The sequence below is a fragment of the Haplochromis burtoni genome, unplaced genomic scaffold, assembly GCF_018398535.1.
Source record: "Haplochromis burtoni strain Fernald_Lab_line unplaced genomic scaffold, NCSU_Asbu1 Contig_103, whole genome shotgun sequence".
NCBI classification, from domain to species: Eukaryota; Metazoa; Chordata; class Actinopteri; order Cichliformes; family Cichlidae; genus Haplochromis; species Haplochromis burtoni.
In genome coordinates, this window is record NW_024582464.1 from 29,650 (window position 1) to 51,210 (window position 21,561).

The 21,561-nt window shown below is 39.3% G+C and overlaps 1 protein-coding gene across 2 annotated transcripts in view; it reads right to left on the reverse strand.

Moving 5' to 3' along the window:
• The window catches only part of epha7 (eph receptor A7), an 87,788-nt gene that overhangs the window by 11,174 nt on the left and 55,053 nt on the right, over window positions 1-21,561 (reverse strand). Inside the window, exons 6-11 of one of the 2 annotated variants that reach the window (XM_005946343.3) lie at window positions 11,401-11,525; window positions 10,221-10,389; window positions 6,817-6,961; window positions 4,534-4,589; window positions 864-989; window positions 218-403 (exon numbers count right to left, since the gene is read on the reverse strand). In XM_005946343.3, the coding sequence (XP_005946405.1) occupies window positions 218-403; window positions 864-989; window positions 4,534-4,589; window positions 6,817-6,961; window positions 10,221-10,389; window positions 11,401-11,525 (807 nt within the window). The remainder of the gene's footprint in view (window positions 1-217; window positions 404-863; window positions 990-4,533; window positions 4,590-6,816; window positions 6,962-10,220; window positions 10,390-11,400; window positions 11,526-21,561) is intronic. The other variant, XM_005946344.3, reaches the window with a different exon arrangement.

Consider the following 21,561-nt stretch of genomic DNA (forward strand, 5'->3'; position numbering starts at 1 on the left):
TACTCCCTAATAAAAAGCAGTTATTTTTAACCATACATTTCATTGCATTTAATTAAAGCTCACCATCTGCTCCTTTTATTACTGCATCTAAATGAGGAAATGCGACTAATTTCATGTGGTACGTCAGTCGAACTTTGCCAGCTAAATCTATTCTGATGATGCAGGTCTTACAGAATGTTTGAACTCCTTCATTTAGAGTTTTAAACATTGTGTTTACCTCTCGTCACGACTCCCTCCAGATGAACAACATTAGGATGGTCAAATTGTCCCATAATGCTGGCTTCACACAGGAAGTCACGCCTCTGCTTCTCAGTGTATCCCACTTTGAGTGTCTTGATGGCAACTGACACATCCCGTTTTCCAGGCAGCTTCAGTCGGCCACTGCACACCTCTCCAAACTCTCCTGCGTGAGGTGAAACTTCATGAGTGAGGTGGAGAGTGGGTACAAAAAAACGAAGAAGCAGCACTTCAAGATGACAAATTTATTAGTGTATTTTGAGACAAAGCAGCTGTGCAGAGCAGGAATACAAATTGGAGTGTGACACCTTGTTATACTCAGGGGAATGCAGCCCACACCTATAATAAGACATGCTAGAGATGCATAGATACTGTCATTGACCGCCTCTGTAAAACCCATGTGGCAGCAATTTTTCAGCTGTGGGTAGCGCTGTGATTGCCTCTACCAAATGTAGCCCACACATTAATTGCAATGAACTTTTTTCCCCTCTTTGCAATTGCTCCATCAATACACGATGCATAAAGCTGTGTCCCCATTCAAGGTGTAAATATTTGGTTGTCAGTGTGATATACGAGAGCACCGACTGACTAAACACAAAGAGCTGAGAGACATGGGATGGGCTCACCTGCTCCAATAACCCGCTCGATTTTAATGCAAGAGGCATCCAGCTCCTTGGCAAATTGATGGACAGCCCTGTTCGGGTCCTCGTAGGTTTCGGGGTCAATGTAGGTTTTGGTGCCTGGAAATTTAACTGTAGAAAGGTAAGAGGATTACTGTTAATGATTAAATATGCACACTGCGCACCAGCGGGTGCTTGACAGGCAAACGATTGGTAAGGCCAGTGAGTCAGAGGGAATTGCTGAGCAGTCAGCGGCTGGTGTCAAAAAAGGGAAGCTAAGATTTGAGTAACCTGTGCGTTGTGCTTTTTATGAGGTTGTTGGTTACATTTCACCTCTTTGCAGAGACCGGCTGTATTCAACTCGGTGCTTTTCTATCCATGATATCATTCTATGGATAGTGGGGTATTTTTATGTGTGGGTGCGGGGCTATCCCACTCTTAAATCTCCCATCAGTTTGCTCACAACAATAAGCTTTATAGCCAACAGTGAGCACGTTTTGTTTTGGGGGGTTTTGCATGTATTTGAATTTTTTGACCCATTTTTGAAGTTCTGCAGTTGCTAAATGACATTGGTTTTCAGGGTTCAGGAATTTATCAAAGAAATTTAAGTGTCTTTATTTTGGACTGTATAATTTTCAGACTGATAAGCAAAGGTGTTTATTTATGTATTTATTTTATTTATAAGGAACCCCATTAGCTTCCACAATAGTGGTCTTTCTGGGGCCCAAGCGATGAAGTATAATCTAATACAGCATTACACAGTAAAAAAGTAGATGAAAAAATATCCACATCATTTGGCTCTTACAGCCACAGTGAGGTTTTGTAATTGTAAAAATATATGTTACAATGTTATTGATATTAGGCACAATACACAAGAATCAAAAACAGGTCACAACACTGGCCTCTTACAATATTTACAATAATTAAAAACTGTGTAAATAGACTTTATTTTATTTTTTTTTACATTAGGAATAGTAGCTTGTTCTCTAATTGCATAAGCCAGTTTATTCCACGTAAAAGATGCTCTAAATATCACAGTTTTTCAAAACGTTACTTTTGGCTTGAGGAATTACTATATTGCACTTTTGTTAAAAATTGTATATTTCATCTGGATACTGCAGCTGAGCAGAGAAAAATGTGGTGTGTTTAACAGTGTTGCTTTCTTTATAAATAAAAGTGAGCCGTAGTGTAATTTAGCTTGTACTGGAAGCAAAAAAAGTTTATTATGCATTTGATCCAATACTGGTATAGCATGAACATCCTAACACTAATCTGGCTGCCTTACTCTGGACTAACTGAAGTCTGTTAAAGTCTGTCTTATTAGCTGCTGACACTTCTGTTTAGACCTATCACAGTCCTAATGCTGATATCCATGTTAAAACGTTTAATCTTTAATTATGATGGATCTCAATTTTGTAAATTTTTGAACGACATCTTATTGACTTTACCCACGACCAAATGGATTTAAAACTGAGGTCTAGATTTAGCACTACATATCTCTATTATAGCCCTAATCCCTAAACACCCTTAAAGGCCAAAAACTGCATATTCTAACACAAGTTAAGGATTTGGGATTAGGGCCATCATTGATAATTAGAGTAACAGTAAACTTACCAAACCATATGTTAGAAATGTAAAGGATGTTTTGTAAACAAATGTAAATAAATTTGTTTTTGTAGTAAATTTATTAAACAATTTTTTAGAGAAGTACTTCGGTTTAGAGGTACGTCAGGTGATTAAGGAACTTGGATGATAACCCAAATCTAAACCCTTACCACCAGGACTTAAAGAATATACTTAGGTAAGTTACTGAAACTGGACCACTTGAAATAAATATCTGGGTCTTCAAGTAGGTCAAATCAAACTACATATAATGTGTTGTTTCAAACTAGCTTGCTATGAGCTGCCTAATTTCATATAAAGTTCCCATTTCAAATGCAACTATACCATATAAAGGTCACCCAAACCAAAAATAGACATACAAAGACGTATTAATATTCTGGAATGAGTCTCCCCACCTGTAGAGATCTTCTAACAGTATGAAAATTGTTGAAATATATATATTTTTAAAATGCTCATCACCTTTTGCTTACATAGTCTCTCCCTATAACAGTCTTAATGAATTTTTGCTGCTACCCTGACAACTTGTCTCTAGGCTGGAAAATCAGTCGATCAATTTTTTTTTGATTTGACAATGCACAATGACATGCTTTGAAAAAGACAATAGAAAAGAACATCAAGGAAAGATGAGATGGTAAAGAACTGATGCAAATGAAACATTTTCCATCATAAGAAATGAATGATGCTAAATGAGATTTTGAGACAGGTTTGCTACTTTTGTTAGACTCTGGCACCCTAGGCATTTGGGAACGTCTTAAAATTAACTCTGTGCAATTCCCAACATCAGTGATAAGGGAACGGTTCATGAATATCCATTACGTAAGACCAAAAACAGTTTGTTGGAAATAAATCAAACAAAACAAGGTTAGGGAGAGGACGGGGGCAGGGAGGGGGTTACTATTTCAAACAGCTCTCCAAATTAACAGTAAATTACAATATTATGCACTATTAGGTTAACAGACCACTTTTGGGGGTTGTTACAGTGTGTGTTTGAAATTTACACTGATAACAACATAACCTGTCAACTTAAAAAATTTAATGAGACACTACAGCTATAAGACTCTGGTCAAAAACAACACAACAGCACAACGAGCACATTCAATCGGAGAGACAATTATTCTCTGAAAAGCAGTCTATTCAATGCACCAGTGTAAATACAGCTAAAGCATTGTGCTCCGGCAAGGGGACACCAGCAGCTGAGATTTCCCTCGACTTGCTCGGATAATTGCTTCGTCCATCCAAGACGTCTGGGATCTGATAGGAGATGTCTTATCATGACTTCCTCGCCTCTTCATGGCAGACAAATTGGGTCTACATGTTGGATTTATGTGCTATCTAGCTTCTCTGTCACCCTGGAAGTCTCCCGTCATTTGATATTGCACAGCAGATCTGTCCATTAAGCCCAAATCTAGCATTGTTTGTATTTTCTCCCAGTGCTTTTTCCCCTGGCAGGTTGGGTTGAGCTGTGATCTGTTCAGGTGGATCTATCAGATACTTAGCAGTAGCCAACCTAGAACTGCTTCTGCTCTAGCAATGCACTTAGTGACACCCCTGACCCTTTGTTTCCAAATCAGCAGTTTGCCTACAGCGCAGATCATTATGGTTCCACTTGGGAAAGCTGTCTGCAGCTGGAGCTCCAGGGTTATTATTAGGGGTGGTGTATCAGTTTTAAAAAAAAATACCTAAATGATAAAAGCAGCAGCTACAACTGTGTGCACACCAAAAACCCTGTCAACTACTAAAACCACCTGCCTTATGGTTACATTTTTAAAGGACTCCCTTTTGTATGCTTGTCAGTCCTTTTATCCCTGCCTGGCAGCTGTCAGATTCATGTGTTTTTGGCCCCTGACTTCTTTATCTCAACAGGCTGAGTCTAGCAAATCAGCAACAGATTTTGCTTGATAGATGAGTTGGGATGAAACAGACATGCCTCGAAGTGCTAAAAGATTTTAAGGCCTAGACATCGATGCAATATTTGTATGTGCGTGCGTGTGTGTATACCATCTACATACAAGTGCTGTAAGTGTGTTTGCGGATAAGGAATGCAGGCACTCACACTGGAAGTAGAGCTCCTCATCTCCCTCCTGATCAGCTTTGCTGTACCCGCAGTGCCTGTACAAGCGGAAGACGAAGAGAGCAGCAGAATCAACTGATTGTGCAGAGGAAATAAATGCCCTAATTTACAAGAATTTTAATGCAAGACAAATCCCTCAAGAAACCCAGCTGAGCAGCAGGAGCTGTGAACCCAACAGCCTCAACTAGGAAAAGTAGCTCAAGCATCTAATCATGTAAGATATCCAATAATACATGCACTGTAAAGTACTTTTCAACACGTCTTGCAATATTAACGTGTTGAAGGTTCCCTTAAGCAAGTGATTTGCTGGACAAGGCTGGTCTTTGTGAAAAAAGGTGAATGACATAGGAAGATTAAATAAGCCACAAATGATGGACATGCACTTACTGTGGATGAAAATGCTCACGTATGTAGAAAAGCATGTCTCCTTTGTTTCTACTACATGTTTTAAGATTCGAGAATTTTTTTCTGTCTAAAGTGAAGTATTTTGGTTCGTCTGTCTCCAAATTCAAGGAAGACTTCTGATCTTTTTTACATGCTTTGTCCAGAAATGGAGTATGCTACTCAGAAATGGTGTTAGATGGTCTTATTCACGTTATGTATGTTGTGAGTAGGTTTAAGTGGAAATTATTTGTCACACATACATAGTAGGACATATGTTGATGGGACATTCTGAGCCTTAGCAGTCTCATAAAGCTTGTATTGTTTGTTGCTTTTTTGAGAGAAGAGATATTGAAGGAGCTTACACAGAACATCCCAAAGTAAAAGTACCAATTTATGTTGTGCACATGCCATGTTCAGCAGAATCCTGTGGAGACTTCACTACTTAACATTCCACATCCACATCATGTCTTTTATCCTGCCTTCCTTCTCTCTCCTTAACTGGGCACGGCAGATAGCTGCCCCTCTCTGAGCCTGGTTCTGCCGGAGGTTTCTTCCTGTTAAAAGGGAGTTTTTCCTTCCCACTGCCGCCAAAGGGCTTGCTCATTGGGGGTCATATGATCGCTTGAGGCGACTGTTGTTGTGATTTGGCGCTGTATAAATAAAATTGAATTGAATTGAATTAGCATTTAACAGCAAACCTCTTAGGCCTAGCGGTCAGGCTGCATTTCAGGCAACTACTAAAAAAAACAACACAATTTCCAAAACAACAGTTACAGCTCCAACACATAAACATTGGTACCTTTTAAATCAAGTTTCAGAGACTTGGAGGTAGGGACCTATGTTACTATCTGCTCCTCAAATAGTTCAAAATTTAAATAATTCATTAATTGCAACAACTCTATAATGATATTTTAGGTAGCATGTGGCAAAGACACAACTCTGAAGATGGTGTTTTATACAGTGACCTGAAGCAGCGATTATTTATGTATTTATTTTATTTTTTTATGCTTTTTCTTATACAAGCAAAAGGAAAAAAATAATTATGCTCTGTATCTTGTAAAACACATATTTCTAACAATGTGACTTACTCATCTGTATGTTTTCATATATTGTATATAGTTAAAATAATGACATATGACTCGACTGAAGATGTATGAACTAACTAACTTCATTAGTACTTAATAGTATGACCAACAAAGTTATAATAATTAAAAAAATATTTTAAAAAGAAACCTTTAGTTTTGCAAGCAATGGGGGATGCTCTCATGAATATCATTTAACGGTTTAATTCATTTGCATCACTAATGTGATGCACACAGAAAGGGTGATGTTACCACAGTCAGAGCTCACTTTATTAATGTCATGTAAAATCATGCTGATTCTACCTGTGAGCGCTGAGCCACTTTTTTTTTGACACAAAAAGCCCACCTTGGATTAGAATGCTCCGATTCTGATGAATCCATCATGAATCATGGATGAAATTCCACTTGTATAGATGAAAACAGATAAAATGTGTGAGGGAATGGTGATAATGACAGTGGACTGGGTGCTTTGTGATGGTGGAAAAAAACATCAGCACCATACTTCATTTTGCCCTCAGGATTTTTCATACACTCACACACAGGAATGCAGAGCCAAAGCTTTCTCATTGTTGAGTGCTTGTTTCATAATGGTACTGCAAAAAATAGCTTAAATTTTGTTTAGAGTGGAAAAAAAAGAAAAATGATGCCTCATAGCCCATTAGCACAGCATGCCACAAGATGACGGGTGGATGTGTGTGTATGCGTGTGCACTGTGTGTGCGTGCGTGAGTGAGTGACGACTCCACTGGCGTGGAGGTCTTGTGAGTGACAGAAAAGCTAATTGACAAGCGCAGACTCACAGGAGCGGAGAGTCAATGGGGCCCGCGAGAGCGTACCTTCTCCCGATGATGAAGCCAAACACCATGAACACCAGTATGATGGTCCCCGCCACGGCCACCACTGCAATGATGATGACGGGGTTCTGCTCACTAGAGACGATTGCAGCTGATGAAATGGACACACACACCAAAGAAAAACGGAAACACTTTGAGTGAACTTCAGCACATCAGACTACAATCTGCAGGACATTTGGTAATTGAGCCCATTGAGTAGCATGGAGATTGATAACGTGCCCCACCCCCCACCCTTTTCCTAACCTCTGAGAGAGTGGAAGAGGGACGTTTCTATTTTTGAGCTGTCCTTATACACACGGCTCTACTGTTTCAGAAAGTGGGCTTAATAGTCCCAGACGGCGACAGCGATGCCCTTCATCTCAAACAAAGACACATTCAGGTTGAATTGTTTCCCATGCACAGCTCTCACTGTGCTCAGACAGTTTGCACTGACAAACTGGTGAGTGCAATCGTAAAAAGAGGATACTTGTGCATTTCAGATCAAGTGGGTCCGCACTGTGTAAATATGCAGTATCAGGAAAAAAGTGGAAGCTATAAAAAAATCTGTCATGTGCCTTTTGTCCAATCAAAAATCAATATTAGCAATCATCTATTTGGAGAAGAATTTTACTGTCATATTACACACTTGCAGGTTTTCCTCTGGAAGCTGTGGTTCACTGTCTCGGTCAAGGACATTATCACAACCATGCCTAGACTGCAAACTTCTAACCTTGATACAGGACACACTCGGCATGTGGTTATGAGTAATTAACGTGTCCTTTTATGCAGAAATGTTGGATGTAAAATGGGCAAGGGTGTAATTTTGGGTGAACAGGCTGGATGGTAGATCTCAAAACTAAAGAGAAATTAATGCAAAAAGAGGATTAAATGAGGAAAAAGCTCAAACTTTGTTTTTGGGTACTTTTTAAAAAAAAGAAAACAAAAAGGAAAAAAAAAGAAACAATTCAAGCTTTATTAATGCTAAAAAAAATAAAATAAATATTTACATACTCCAACATTTGGGTTACCAAGCCGCGAAAAATCCCTTTGGCAGTCTCAGAAAGAGCAGTGTGCCTGCTTAATTTCGGAAAACACGTTAAAGATCCAATATCCATTTATTGTGTTATTCCGTAACAACTCCTTCATTAAAGATTTATTCAAATTCATAACCGCTAATAACTTCCAAACTATTGCTGCTGCTGTTTAAAAAGCATATCATTTGTTCTTTAATATTATAGTAAATTTATAAATATCACAAAAAAAAAAAAGGGCATTAACAGTAACCCGGCAATGTTTCTATGTCAACAGAGGGATTGCGACCTTCACAAAATTGTATAACGCCAGACTTTCAATAACACACTTTAAAACTCAGGGCTGAGCTAATGTAATGTGTTTATCCTCTCGACACTACAGCAGTTTGTCCTTGTGCTTAGCGATTTTTCCCACGATGTGTTGTCAGCATAAAGTCAAAGCAATTTGTGTTTGCATTGCTTGAAAGCAACTAATTTCCCTGGGCTATTACTACAGTAGAAGGAAATATTAACAAGTTGTGCCTAAATATTTGAGTGGGGAAAACTGTGTTACAGCCACAGAGTCCCATCTTATAAAGCTCACGCTGAATATTTTCGTCATTAGGTGTTTTGAAATAGGTTTGTTCGACACACCCAAAACATCTTTTTTGACTCTAATAGGGATCTCAGACTTAATCAGAGAAAATCATAAACTCACCATGAAACTAGAGATTAAAGGGTGCTGAGGGTCATTTTTACTATAGAATTCCATACAATCTGTATAACATTACCAAAACAAAAAGACAGGAGTTGCCCCCTGCTGGCCGTTAGAGAGAATGCAGGTTTCACACACTTCCATAGCGCCTTCACTTCAGACTGAAAATCTATCTTTTGTTTACAGTTAGTGCACTGCTGTGGCCCAGCATCAGTTAAACTGGAGTCATACTGCTGCGCCTAACTAAACCACATACTGCTTCCGCCCACATGGATCGACGATTAACCACAATTAAGTGTAAATTTATTAATTAATTATTTTTAATACCGGTATTTGATTTTTTTTTTTACCTTTGTTATACAGGAAAGGAGGGCTGACAGAGAAAGAATGTGGGTGACTGACACATGCTTAAACCCAGGCCTCTGCAGTAATTGTTGGTATGTAGGTCACCTAATCAACCAGGTGAGCTACTGTGGCACCCTATGTGGTTCATTTTGATCTAAAATAAAGTAATAAATTGTGCAAACCTAATTGCCATTTATCACATTCTCATATCACCCTATAAATGTTGCTAAAGTAACACAGAGAAGATGAGAGTCCTCATTGGTGAGGGCCCTAAAGCTAAATCTATGCTATCAGAATATGTAGTTTTTGTGTTTTTTATTGTATAATTGCTCTTCCAAGTCTTGGCAATCAGGGAAAAATAGCCAGTGATACAAACATCACCAACTATTTAAATCAGGGGTGTCAAACTCAAATACACAGTGGGCCAAAATTCAAAACTGGAACAAAGTTGCGGGCTAACATTAATATTTATTGAAATATATTTATTCCTCCAGATATAAGAATGAATCTTTTCTTATGGACTCAAACACGTTTTGCTGAAAAACTGAATATGGAACAAGCAAAGCTTAATACTAAACAATATATATATTAGCTGTATAATACCAGTAGGCCAACTCTAATAGTAATTTGGTATGGCTTCGCGGGCCAAATGTAATTAGTCTGGCCAGAGTTTGACACCTATGATTTAAATTGTTTCCAAAAGGAAAAAAGTCATGTTTACTTGTCTCCAAAATATTGGTGTAGTCTTATAGTGAGGATTTATCCTTCAGGGTGAAAACTTCACCATAGCTTTATCGTAATCGCAAACTCCACCACAACTTAACGTGATGTGCACCCCCCGATTAATGTACTAACTAACTAACTACGACATAAACAATCATAAACAAAGATTGGGGACCCAGGCAGGAAAAAAGTCCAAGCATTATATTTGTTTCAGTACATAAAATACCAGGACAAGACCATGACTAGGCCACTTACATAAATTAGGTCATAGACTCTATAAAGATTCACTGCCTTGGAGTGTTAGTCCTTGTGATGACTTGATTAAGCAATGGGCAGTCTTACCAACTAGAAAAAAAAGTTATCAACTGCCAGAAAGATTTATTCTAAGTTTTAAAGTCAGGTACTCTAAATTGCTACACTTGAGTATCGCAAAAAGTGAAATATGGTCAGCATTAATACTTCAGGAATATGGTGAAATCTAAGGAAGTTATAGAGGACAGCCTTTATTTCTACTTGCAATGATTATTACAACAATGCATAAAACTGTAAAGCATGGTGACAGAAACACTAAGCCCTACCTGTGGCCTCTTCTTTGGTGGTTATCTCTAGTCTAGGCCCAAAGGTGCCATATCCTGCTTCTGTGAAAGCCCTAATCTGGAACACATAGGCTGTGCTGGGCTTTAGGTTGTTCACCGTAGCTGATGTGGACTTTGACCTCACAGTAGAGTAAATCCGGTCCTTCTGATCCTGCACAGGAAAAAAAAAGGTAATTTTACCCATTTTATATAGTATAAGTTGTCTTTATTAGCATTTTGAAATGCTTTCACATTACTGCTGATGACATTTACATTCAAATTTACGTGAGTCACAACTTTTTAAAATGACAAAGTTAAGGTAAATGAAGCTTATTAATAAGAATAATCAGTGACTGAGTTATATCACTGTAGTTTTAGCCTGGCCTTTGTTACGACTTTCAGAATTTATGTCACGAAAATGGTGAACATCACATTTTTCTGATTGTAGATTCTAGAAGACAAAAAGTTCTAACTGAAATCATTATCTACCATTAGGCAGCATGCCTCGAGGAGAACATAAAGGCATCTGAAAATATCTTTTCCATCAAGGAATACATTTGGATTCACAGGCTGCACGCGCTGTGTGCTTTGCTGTTGATCTGTAAATGTTTTGCTCAGCAAAAGCCCAAATGGAATGCCAGGCTCTGTTACGGGTGCGGTCATTTCTTCCAACTTTCCACTTTTACAGCTGGGCAGACCACAGCCATAGTACGTGACACAGAAGACTGATTCGTCAGTGTACACAAGAGACTGCGGCCAGCAGGACTGACATCAGCGCTCTGCTACTCTGCCTTTGATTTGCTGGGTTAAATTCACTTCGTTAAACCTCGCAGCAAAAAGCTGATGCGCTCAGACTTGAAACACAGTGAAACAGTAGCATAATCTATGCAGAACGGGAAAGGAGATAACAGTAACAGATTACTAATTCTAGCAGAGCAGCAGCCATGGATTGCGCGTGTGCTAACATGTGTGTGGGGGTGGCTGTGAAGGACTATAGCCTGATTAAAATCTTATGAGCATCTCATTCATTATTGCAATTATGAGACAAAGAAGGTACTTGCAGAATCTTGTGCATTCCACTCACAGCCACGTGCAAACAGAATGCAAAATGAGTTGGAGTGGGCAAAAAAAGAAATGGTGCTTCGGGAAGAGACACAGACAAACAAATGTAGCGCAAACTTACTTTTTCATAATATTTGATCTCATATTCTGTGATGACACCGTTGGGTTGCTGGGGCTCCTGCCAGGAGAGGTGGACGCTGTGCTGCTGCACTCTCTCTTTGATGACCTCGCTGACCTGGGACGGAGCTGTTTAGAGAAGAACATGTCAATAAGTGCAGGGCAAACCCTCTCAGCATGCACAGGCATAAGGCCAACCGCAAATGAGCCGCACCAGCTCCTCCACCAACACTCGCAGGCCCTCTGTACATGATGAATATTCACATGGATGCTTCTAAATGTTTACACCTCATGATCAAAATTTGAATTACACCACCAACAGCAGAAGGTGGCATTATTCCAGCCAGGAGAAAACCACGATTTGTAGCTTGTGAATGACAGTTTAGTTCAATTACTCCCAACATTTCTAGTGGAACAAGCAGACACTTACTATCCCTCATGACAGAGCTGTTCAGAAAGCCTCTCAGAGGGAGAGGGGTGTACCTGTAACCTCCTGACACCAGTCTTATGCACACCAATTATCTCGGGCTCTTTGCATGACTTATTTTAAGTGTCTGGCTGTCACTTACTGCTGCTACATTTAGTTTTGCTAAACAGTGCACAGAGATTTTTTCAGTTGTTCATGCCAGTAACAAAGGATAAATGATACACACATATGTAGACAGATTTTAAGCTAACTTTTGGGCTGTGTATTTGCTGTACTCCTGCTCTTTCTATATAGTAATGCTGTGGCCTCATCTACAGCTATTGTCCTTCAGGTTTAAAATTCATAAAACCATAGCTCAAACCAGTCAGCTGAAATGTAGCATAAAAAACCGAAAGGGTTTGGGTCAGGTTTTGGAACCGTCATTATTATTATTATATTATTATTTCATTAGATCTGTTGATGGGTAAAATATGCTGTGCAAGATGTATCAACACACGCTGACCACTTCACCTTTTCCTTGTCTGGTATTAAACTGCAGTAGAATCAGCTTTTGAACAAAGTTTTCTGTAACGCCGAACGTCTTCTAGCTCAGCAGCTGTGTTTGCAGCTTCTCCTACAGCTTCCATTACCTTTACAGTACATCATTATCATCATTTTGATTATAATCACCGTAATTTTACAGCACTTTTCATAAAGACCCCAGTGAGGAAAAAAGAGGGCAAGCTTTTTGGATTAGCAAGCTTCACCCGGAGGAGATGATGCTTTCAAAAAATATGCTTTCTGCAAATCTGCACTCTAAACAGCCCCAAAATCCTTTCTGTAAACATACGGTAAAATCTTGATGACTCACACTCCTCTAGGGGCAAAACATATTAATTAACACATCTTTTCAAGTTTGAGAAAGCTGCCCTGGGGAAGATTTGAACTGTAAGGTAAAAGCCACCTGTCAAAAGCTGTGGTTGGATTTCTTTGCCTGGTCTTTAGATCAGCAACAGGCTTTGAAATGAAGGAAAAGTGTATAAATGAAGAACAAAGATACAAACTGAAATGTACTTATTGACTTAATTTTTTATTTATGTACAAATGTAACGAAAAACAACAACTGCCTTGCCTTTTGGCTGTTTGTAATATGTAAAAAATGTGTCAACCCAGTAGAGACAGTCTCTTCCTGTGAACAAACAGAAGCTGCTAAGTGTCTCTGTCATGCTCAGTGACCCCATGGGAGTTGAACCTCTCTACCTTTAATACAGTCTGACCTTAGATTGTTTTAAGATGACCTGCCACTAATGACTCTTGGTGGATTAAAACCTCATTAGGCCTCATCAGCGCTCCTAACAGTAATGCACAAGACAGCAAACACCCGAGACCTTGTCAAAAACCTGCTGTTGTGACATGTTCCCTCATAATCCACCCAAAACAGAGAAACAATGTGTCTCAGCACAGTTAGCCAGTCAAAGGGATGACTGAGCTCTCTCTTACAAGTCACAACAAGCAGTTACTGCTGCCTTGGCTGCTTTCTCTCCCCCCATTCCAATTCTGGTTCAGGTGTATAGGTCTAAAACTATGTTTCTTGCCTGTTTGATTCATCCCCAAGTGTTTTAAGTCTTTATTTTTGACATATTTCAAGTGCCTCTAATAGCGCTTATTTCTTTCTATGATATTTTGAAATGTAACACTATCTGTGACTTTTGTTTTACTTTTATGTTTAAATGCAATCAATAACAAAGAAAAAAATGCAATTTGGAGAAATAAACTGGAAAATGAGCAATGATCCATGACTGTATTGCAGGTGGCATGCTGCTGTATGGCTTCCAAATATAGAGAAAACTTTTTGTAGGATGATAATACATCCATCACTCTACAGTGATAAAAATTGGAGAGGCAAAAGAATGTTATTCTTTTGAAAAGAATGTTAAAAGGTTGTTATTCCCTAAACCTCTGTCCAAAGACGTCAGACCTAATAACTCCCATGATACACTAGTTACACCACAGAGACCGGGTGTCTTAAATGTTTAAACTCTGTGCTGTGAATATCCTGAGATATCCTTTTGAGGTAAGCTAAAAATAAATTGCAATCCCTTAATTCCCAGTGTTTATTACACAACTTCACTTGAATGGGCCAAACAGATGTGCTATTGCAGAGTTTCTTCACTCGTATTCTACAAGTTGGTTGGACTTATGAAATGTCAAAAGGTCAGGAAAGGTCAGGAAAATGGTGACAAGCTGGATCTAATTGGCTGCCTGCAAAGGATATCACCTATAAAGAGTCACATGTGACTCGGGTTAGGGTTAACCACAAATGACCTTATTAATACATACACTCTACGCATTAATTCCTGTCCTAGTTACATCCATCATCAACACCCATTTGTGTGGATCTTTTTCGTCCATCGTTTGGTAGGAGGAGCTAAAATGGCTCTTTTGATGTTGAAGGTTGTCGACGCCTGGGATAGTTCAACCGTGTGCAAAACTCAGATTTGTTCCAAGGATAGACTGGGCCTCTCTTAATATCAGATGTTATTTACTTTCCCTCTTCTAAAGGGATATTCTCTAAAATGCACTTTTCCTTATGCAGCTTTATAATGGTTTTGGTTATGCAAACCAGGCTCTTGTCCGAGGGTACAAAATATGTAATATGTAACCAAAATATCAAACATGTGCTTAAGTTTTTAAAATATACAGTTCTTGCTGAGAGACAAAGCATTCTTCTCTTCTTCAACTGTGTACTTGTATGAGAGCTGTTATTCTCATGCAAAGGCAGTAATACTGCCTGATCTACAAAGTTAACATAAAGCATGATGAGCTACTTTCCCTCACAGCTTCTTCTCCCTCCAGTATGTGATGTGAGCTCAGGCACTAGATCTGCCCCATTTAGCCCTGTTGGCCTGTGGATGTATTAGCAATTGCTCAGGTCAAGCCCACCTCCTCCTTTTCCCTTTCATGGGTGACAGAGAGCTGGGGCCTTATGTTTCCTGAGAGATCATGAGATCAGTGAACAGTATTAGCAAATGTGATGTTCCATGGGCTAAAGGTAATCATTCCACCAGGGTGATTTTCTGAATGATAAAAGAAGTCATTCTGCATTTCTCAGGGATATGAATCCAGACCACAGTTGAACGTTAATTCTAAAGGAAAAAAACATGTTCCTCGGGCTCTCTCCGCCTCCCCCGCGAATCAGTCAGGCGGCACTGTGTGACAGCCATTAATGACTGACTTGATGTCATGGAGACTCAAACCAGCCAGCCACTCTCACACTTTTAGCCTACCTGTGCTGCTTAGCACAGTGGAAAATTGTATAATTGTCATGCCAGTCTTAAAGAGACCATTTTGAAAAGCATTTGTGCATTTATTTTGCAATATTAGAAAATGTGTTAGTGACCCTGAACACCTTCTGAGAAGGTAACTGAACCAGAAGCCAGTCACCACCATGCTCTGAATTTGAATCATCTTATGAATACATTAGACATTGCATTTCTAATATCCTCTTCTTTCATTCCACTATCTAACTTTGAATCTGATGCAAAGAGCAGAGTGGAGGTAGTTCATTACATAAGCGTCTTTATCTGCCTCTATGCTTGCCTCATGGACCATAGCAATCCTAAAAACTCATATATTAATTACTGCCATTTTCAAGATGTGCTTGTGTATCTTAACGCCTACGGCACCATCTGTGTTGAAATGCAAGAGATTGTTGGTGTTTAGCAGTGTTTAAAAGTTTACAGCAGGTTTTTCTTTTTTTTGAACTGGATATTCTAATGTTGTCTGTAGGGAAAAAGTATTTTCTGATTCCAGAGAAGACTTTTTTTTTTTTTAACTTTGTGCACCAACTAATGCTAAAAAAGCATTTACACATGGGTAAAGTTATTTTTCCATCCTTTAAATCTTAGGAATCAATGTGACATATACTTTAAAGTACAGTTCAGCTGACTATTCTCCAGCATGTCAAGTGTTTCACACATTGGCAGTAACTGATGCCTTTAACACAATATGTGGGTCTATTCAGTCTCCCTTGTCATCACTGCAGAAACAAATATTTACATGGCAGCCTTGTTATTACACCAAAGGCTTTTTAACACTTCATCCTCAGCAGCCTGGGAACAAATAACCAGACACAGTTTGGTTCGACACTAACGAGGTATGACATAATCAAGATTAACTCTACTTTATGTTGTGACTCCCGTAACAGAGATAAAAGCGAGTGCCGTTACACATTAGCAGATAAAGAGAAACCAGCTTTTAAGAGCTGATGTTTGCAAATTATCAGAAATATGTCGATTACTTGTTATTGATACAAATCATTAATCTGAAATCGGATTACTGCACATTAAGATAAATGTTGGCTCTAGCTATTGCTTTACTGTGGCCAAAGTCATCACAATGCTGAGCTCAAATCACACATTTATTGAATATTGTTTGTAGGCTGTGTCAGAGAATAGTGATATATAATCTGAGGTGTGATTGGCTGGAGGGGATGCATTCTCTTTTCATTTATATGTCCCTTCCCTGAGTCGAATTCTTTTTTATCAGCAGTAGGGACAACATTGATCTCCACTGATTTTTTTAATGCAGCAACTTGAAAAAGTTAAGTTGGACTTAAAGTCCAAAGAGTAAGCTCATCAGAAACAGCCTGTCAGTGCTAAACTCAGCTGAAGGAATGTTATTCTGATGTTAGTATGACATTCTTATTTTTACAAACTTACAACCAAAGCCAATTTATATGGACTCTCCATCAGTCTATTCTCAGTCTATTCTTAATTTGGACTTTTTAGACAAATCTTAAGTATTTGATTGGTTGAGTTGTCTGACTTTTTCCCCTCTGTACTTAACTAACAGTCTTCAACATATCACTCAGTACAACTCATAGGTCTTCATGTGTTATTTTGTCTGTTTGTAACTAAGCAAACTAAGATCAATCTGATCCCTATAAACAGTTAGCTGTTTATGAATATCTGTGGGTAAGTTAGTTTTTACCAGATGTCAACATACTAGTTAGAATGAGATAGGAGCCTTTTTTAAAAATATAGTGGAATTCTCCTTGAAGGTCAGAGCTAAACCTTCTGGTCAAGTTGTTTTCTTGGTTAAATCTGGCATCTGGCTGCACAAAAAATGGTTGCATCGATTGAGAATAGTACGCGGGTCACTGAAAGAGGGCCCCAATTTCTGCCGATCTGTTTTTCCATCAGCCTTCTGCCACTTGCTCCTGGCTGTGTCCTCTCCTGGTGGACAATGTCTGCCTCTCCCTGAGAAAAGTTCACAATTTGAATTTTGCCTAATTTCATGCGACCCCAGCTGATGACATCGTCAGCTGCCCAATGTTGTAATGTTGCAACTGCCTACAGACTTGCCCTGCTGTAGTACTTTCTACAGCGCCTCCATCTTACAACAAAACTCACTGCAGACGCAGTCCCGGGTGTGGCGTGGACAGCAAACGAGCCACCTCTGGTCCACCATAGGAGTCAGTTTCACCAGCTGCTGCCAAGTCACTTCTCCATAGACTAACTTATCAGATGATTTTCCTGTTTCTGTTTTTTGCAACTGCTTAGCATACACAAGACCACAGATAAACCACATAGTGGTGGAGTTAGAATACTCTACAGATTTAGGGGAGAATAATGTGGTTTAGAGGTAGTGCCAACAATAACTTCAGAAACTCAAGTTGAATGAATGGTATTCCAAAAAAGCCCACAAAAAACAAATGAAATCATCAGCATCTAAATCAAATCACACTGCTGAGCACCTTATTGATGTTTAAAGGTTAAATGGTAACTGGAATCTTTTATTCCATCTCATTATCCTAATTTCGGTTCCCTATCATCGATCATCTGGATTTTGGTCTGACATAATTAAAGTTGCAGCATGGTTACTCATCACTGGCTAACCATAATATTTCGGGAACATGTTGATGGTCCAATCATTCCTATTCACTGCAGATGGTAAGGTGTAAAAATGTACCCTTCAATCGAATGCGTTTGAAAGCACTTTTAAAGAGGACAGAGTGTTCCCTGCATAACAATGCTGGCTGAAGTAGGGACACCTTTTAGTGACCATGCTGGGAGGTCAAAGGATGCTCCGTTTGAAAGCAGTTAGTTTGGCCTGATGTGAAAGAGACCTAGGCTCTGACAGCTCTGACAGAGAGGGATTACCGTATTTCCCGGACTACAAAGCGCACCTAAATATTAGCCGCACAAGCTAAAATCAGGGGAAAATCCTGTTTTGTACATACATTAGCCGCACCTGACCAAAAGCCGCAGGTGTTTCAATGTTGACTTATCATATGTAAGAGAATATGTACAAAGGGAATTGTCAGGAAAGAGATGGCTGTTTGGATAAGATAAGATAACTCTTTATTGTCATTGCACAGTCATACATAGTACAGTAGTACAATGAAATTGGAAAAACTGTCCTACGTCGGCACTACATATAACACAACACGACACGATATGACACATCACAACGTAACAAACAACACAACACAGTATATTAACTTAGTATAAAAAAGAAGAATAAGTGTATGTGTATTGCACACTGTTATTATTGCACATTAATTATTATTGCACCTTGTTATAAATATAAATATTATTGTTATCGTTTTAAACATTGTTACCTCCCCCTAAAAAGTCCAGGGAGGTATCCAGTCAGGTCAACTATTTACATTGATCAGGGCTATTGCCCTGTTGTAAAAGCTGTCCTTGAGTCTATTTGTTCGGGACCTCAGCAGCCTGAACCTCCTGCCAGACGGCAGCAGCTTAAACACCCGGTGTCCTGGGTGTGTGCAGTCCCGTAGGATGCTGCGTGCCCTCTTGAGACAGCGAGTGCTGTACAGGTCCTTCAGGGAGGGAAGAGGATGTCCAATGATTTTTTGGGCCATGTTGATGACCCTCTGGAGTGCCTTTCTGTGTGCTGTGGTGCAGCTGGAGAACCACACACCGATGCAATATGTCAGCACACTTTCAATGGAGCAGCGGTAGACTGCTCCTTGGAGACATCACTTTTATTAATATTTTGAAAAACAAGTTATGGGTACATATTTGCACATGTAGTACATAAGAGTAGCCTACAGCACACCAGAAAAATAGATTCGGACTACCTTTTAGGCTCAGGTGCAGTGACACAGCTTTAACAAGAAGAAAAGTCAGTCATTCACCACCATCTTTCTCTTCTTCCTGCGCACTAAAACCACCAAAGTCCTCTTCTCCAGTGTCGGATACAAACAGGCTCAGGATGGCTTCGTCATCCACTCTCCGCTTCTCTCCTTCGTTGTCAGTGTCAGAGTCGAACACCCTCAGAAGGGCCGTGGCGGTGTCCTCCTCTCCATCATGCAGCAGTCCAGCCCTTCAAAATCCGTTGGTGATCGTGGATGTTTTCACACTTTTCCACGCTGTCAAAATCCACCGGTGGAGTTGGGCATAACTTGCTTTTTGGGCATAACTTGCAAGTTTATCGCCGCTCATCATCCACGACTCCCGCTGAACGCGTACCGCTACTTTGAAGTTTGTTTTTCGCGCTACTTCGTACGGCACTACGTTGCCTGGCGGACGGACATGTGACTAACATACCACTCTTGAACCCCGATCCTTCCGCCAGGCAACGTAGTGCCGTACAACAGCGGAACACACAAAACAAATCGTCTTACGATATGACAAAAATCACGGACAATCCATAGAAAAGCCGCACCTGACTAAAAGCCGCAGGGTTCAAAGCTTGTGCAAAAAGTAGCGGCTTATAGCCCGACATTTACGGTATTAGCAATGGGAACATCAGATAAATTCCCTGCTGATAGTCCAAGTAACCATTGTGATATTGACCTGCACAATTATTTCCCAGTTCAAAGAGCCACTATCATATACAGCTATGTTTTTTCTTAAAATTAACAGACAGAGCTGATGTGAAATTATGTTGGGTGTGTTTGACCATCAAGTGAGCACTTTTGTTTTAAATGAGAAGTTATTCACTTAATAGAATCCCTCCTTGAATTCTCTCTGCACTCAGGCATTTTTCTTTCTTTTTTTTTTTTTTAAGTGTGTGAGTCACTGAGTGCATCACACACCCCTAACAGCTTAAGTATAGCCCTATGTGCTGCTGTGAAGCCAAGAATCGGAATTGCAGTGGAAGGTCAGTGGGGGAAATTGCATTCATGCTACACTGACATGCACACACAAGGCACACTGTGCATGATTACCCCTCCAGTGCCTCCTGACAGGGAGTTCATTTTTACCCACAGTGGAGTTTCATGCTGCTCACTCTCATGTAATATCAAAATGCCATTCAGTAGTGTAACAGATGCAGAAATCATTGGTCAGCTTTGTTACATAATTGTTAAACCAGCAGGGACCCCGCTTATTGAAGAAGCACTCAGCTTCCCTGTGTCAGTGTCCAAATTAGGGAGCAAGGCTGGCAGCCTATCATCAGCAGCTCACAGCACTTGATGATTTCTTCAAGTCAGCTAGAATCCGGTTTGCAAGAGCCATATTTATTTTTGCTCATGCAAGGCAAAAATAGTGTCATTTTCACTCCAGTGTGTTGTGTATGGAATTTGCATGAGCGTACATTTGCAATGGTGAAATGGCAAACTTAGCCACATGGTGTGATTCTTTTACAAGCCCACATACACACTGGGCTTAAATCGTACTGTAAATAAGACTAGATAAGATCATTGTTTTAAAAGAATATTTTGCATTACAGCCAGAACCCAATCAATATTTAAGTCTAAAAAACCTTAGCTACTAATAATGAGACTGTTATTTAATATGATGCATGGGCCTGATAATTACAGCTAAAAAACGACAAGTCCTGCCATCCTCAGTGGTTTGACTACATTTTGGCGGTAAAAGTCAATACATAATGGAATCTGCACTGTTCACAATACACACACACACATACATATATATATATATATATATATATATATGTGTGTGTATATGTATATATGTATATGTGTATGTATATATATATATATATATATGTGTTTGTATAGTGTGTGTGTGTGTGTGTGTGTGTGTGTGTGTGTGTGTATATATATATATATCATATATATATATAACACACATATACAGGGAGTGCAGAATTATTAGGCAAGTTGTATTTTTGAGGAATAATTTTATTATTGAACAACAACCATGTTCTCAATGAACCCAAAAAACTCATTAATATCAAAGCTGAATGTTTTTGGAAGTAGTTTTTAGTTTGTTTTTAGTTTTAGCTATTTTAGGGGGATATCTGTGTGTGCAGGTGACTATTACTGTGCATAATTATTAGGCAACTTAACAAAAAACAAATATATACCCATTTCAATTATTTATTTTTACCAGTGAAACCAATATAACATCTCCACATTCACAAATATACATTTCTGACATTCAAAAACAAAACAAAAACAAATCAGCGACCAATATAGCCACCTTTCTTTGCAAGGACACTCAAAAGCCTGCCATCCATGGATTCTGTCAGTGTTTTGATCTGTTCACCATCAACATTGCGTGCAGCAGCAACCACAGCCTCCCAGACACTGTTCAGAGAGGTGTACTGTTTTCCCTCCTTGTAAATCTCACATTTGATGATGGACCACAGGTTCTCAATGGGGTTCAGATCAGGTGAACAAGGAGGCCATGTCATTAGTTTTTCTTCTTTTATACCCTTTCTTGCCAGCCACGCTGTGGAGTACTTGGACGCGTGTGATGGAGCATTGTCCTGCATGAAAATCATGTTTTTCTTGAAGGATGCAGACTTCTTCCTGTACCA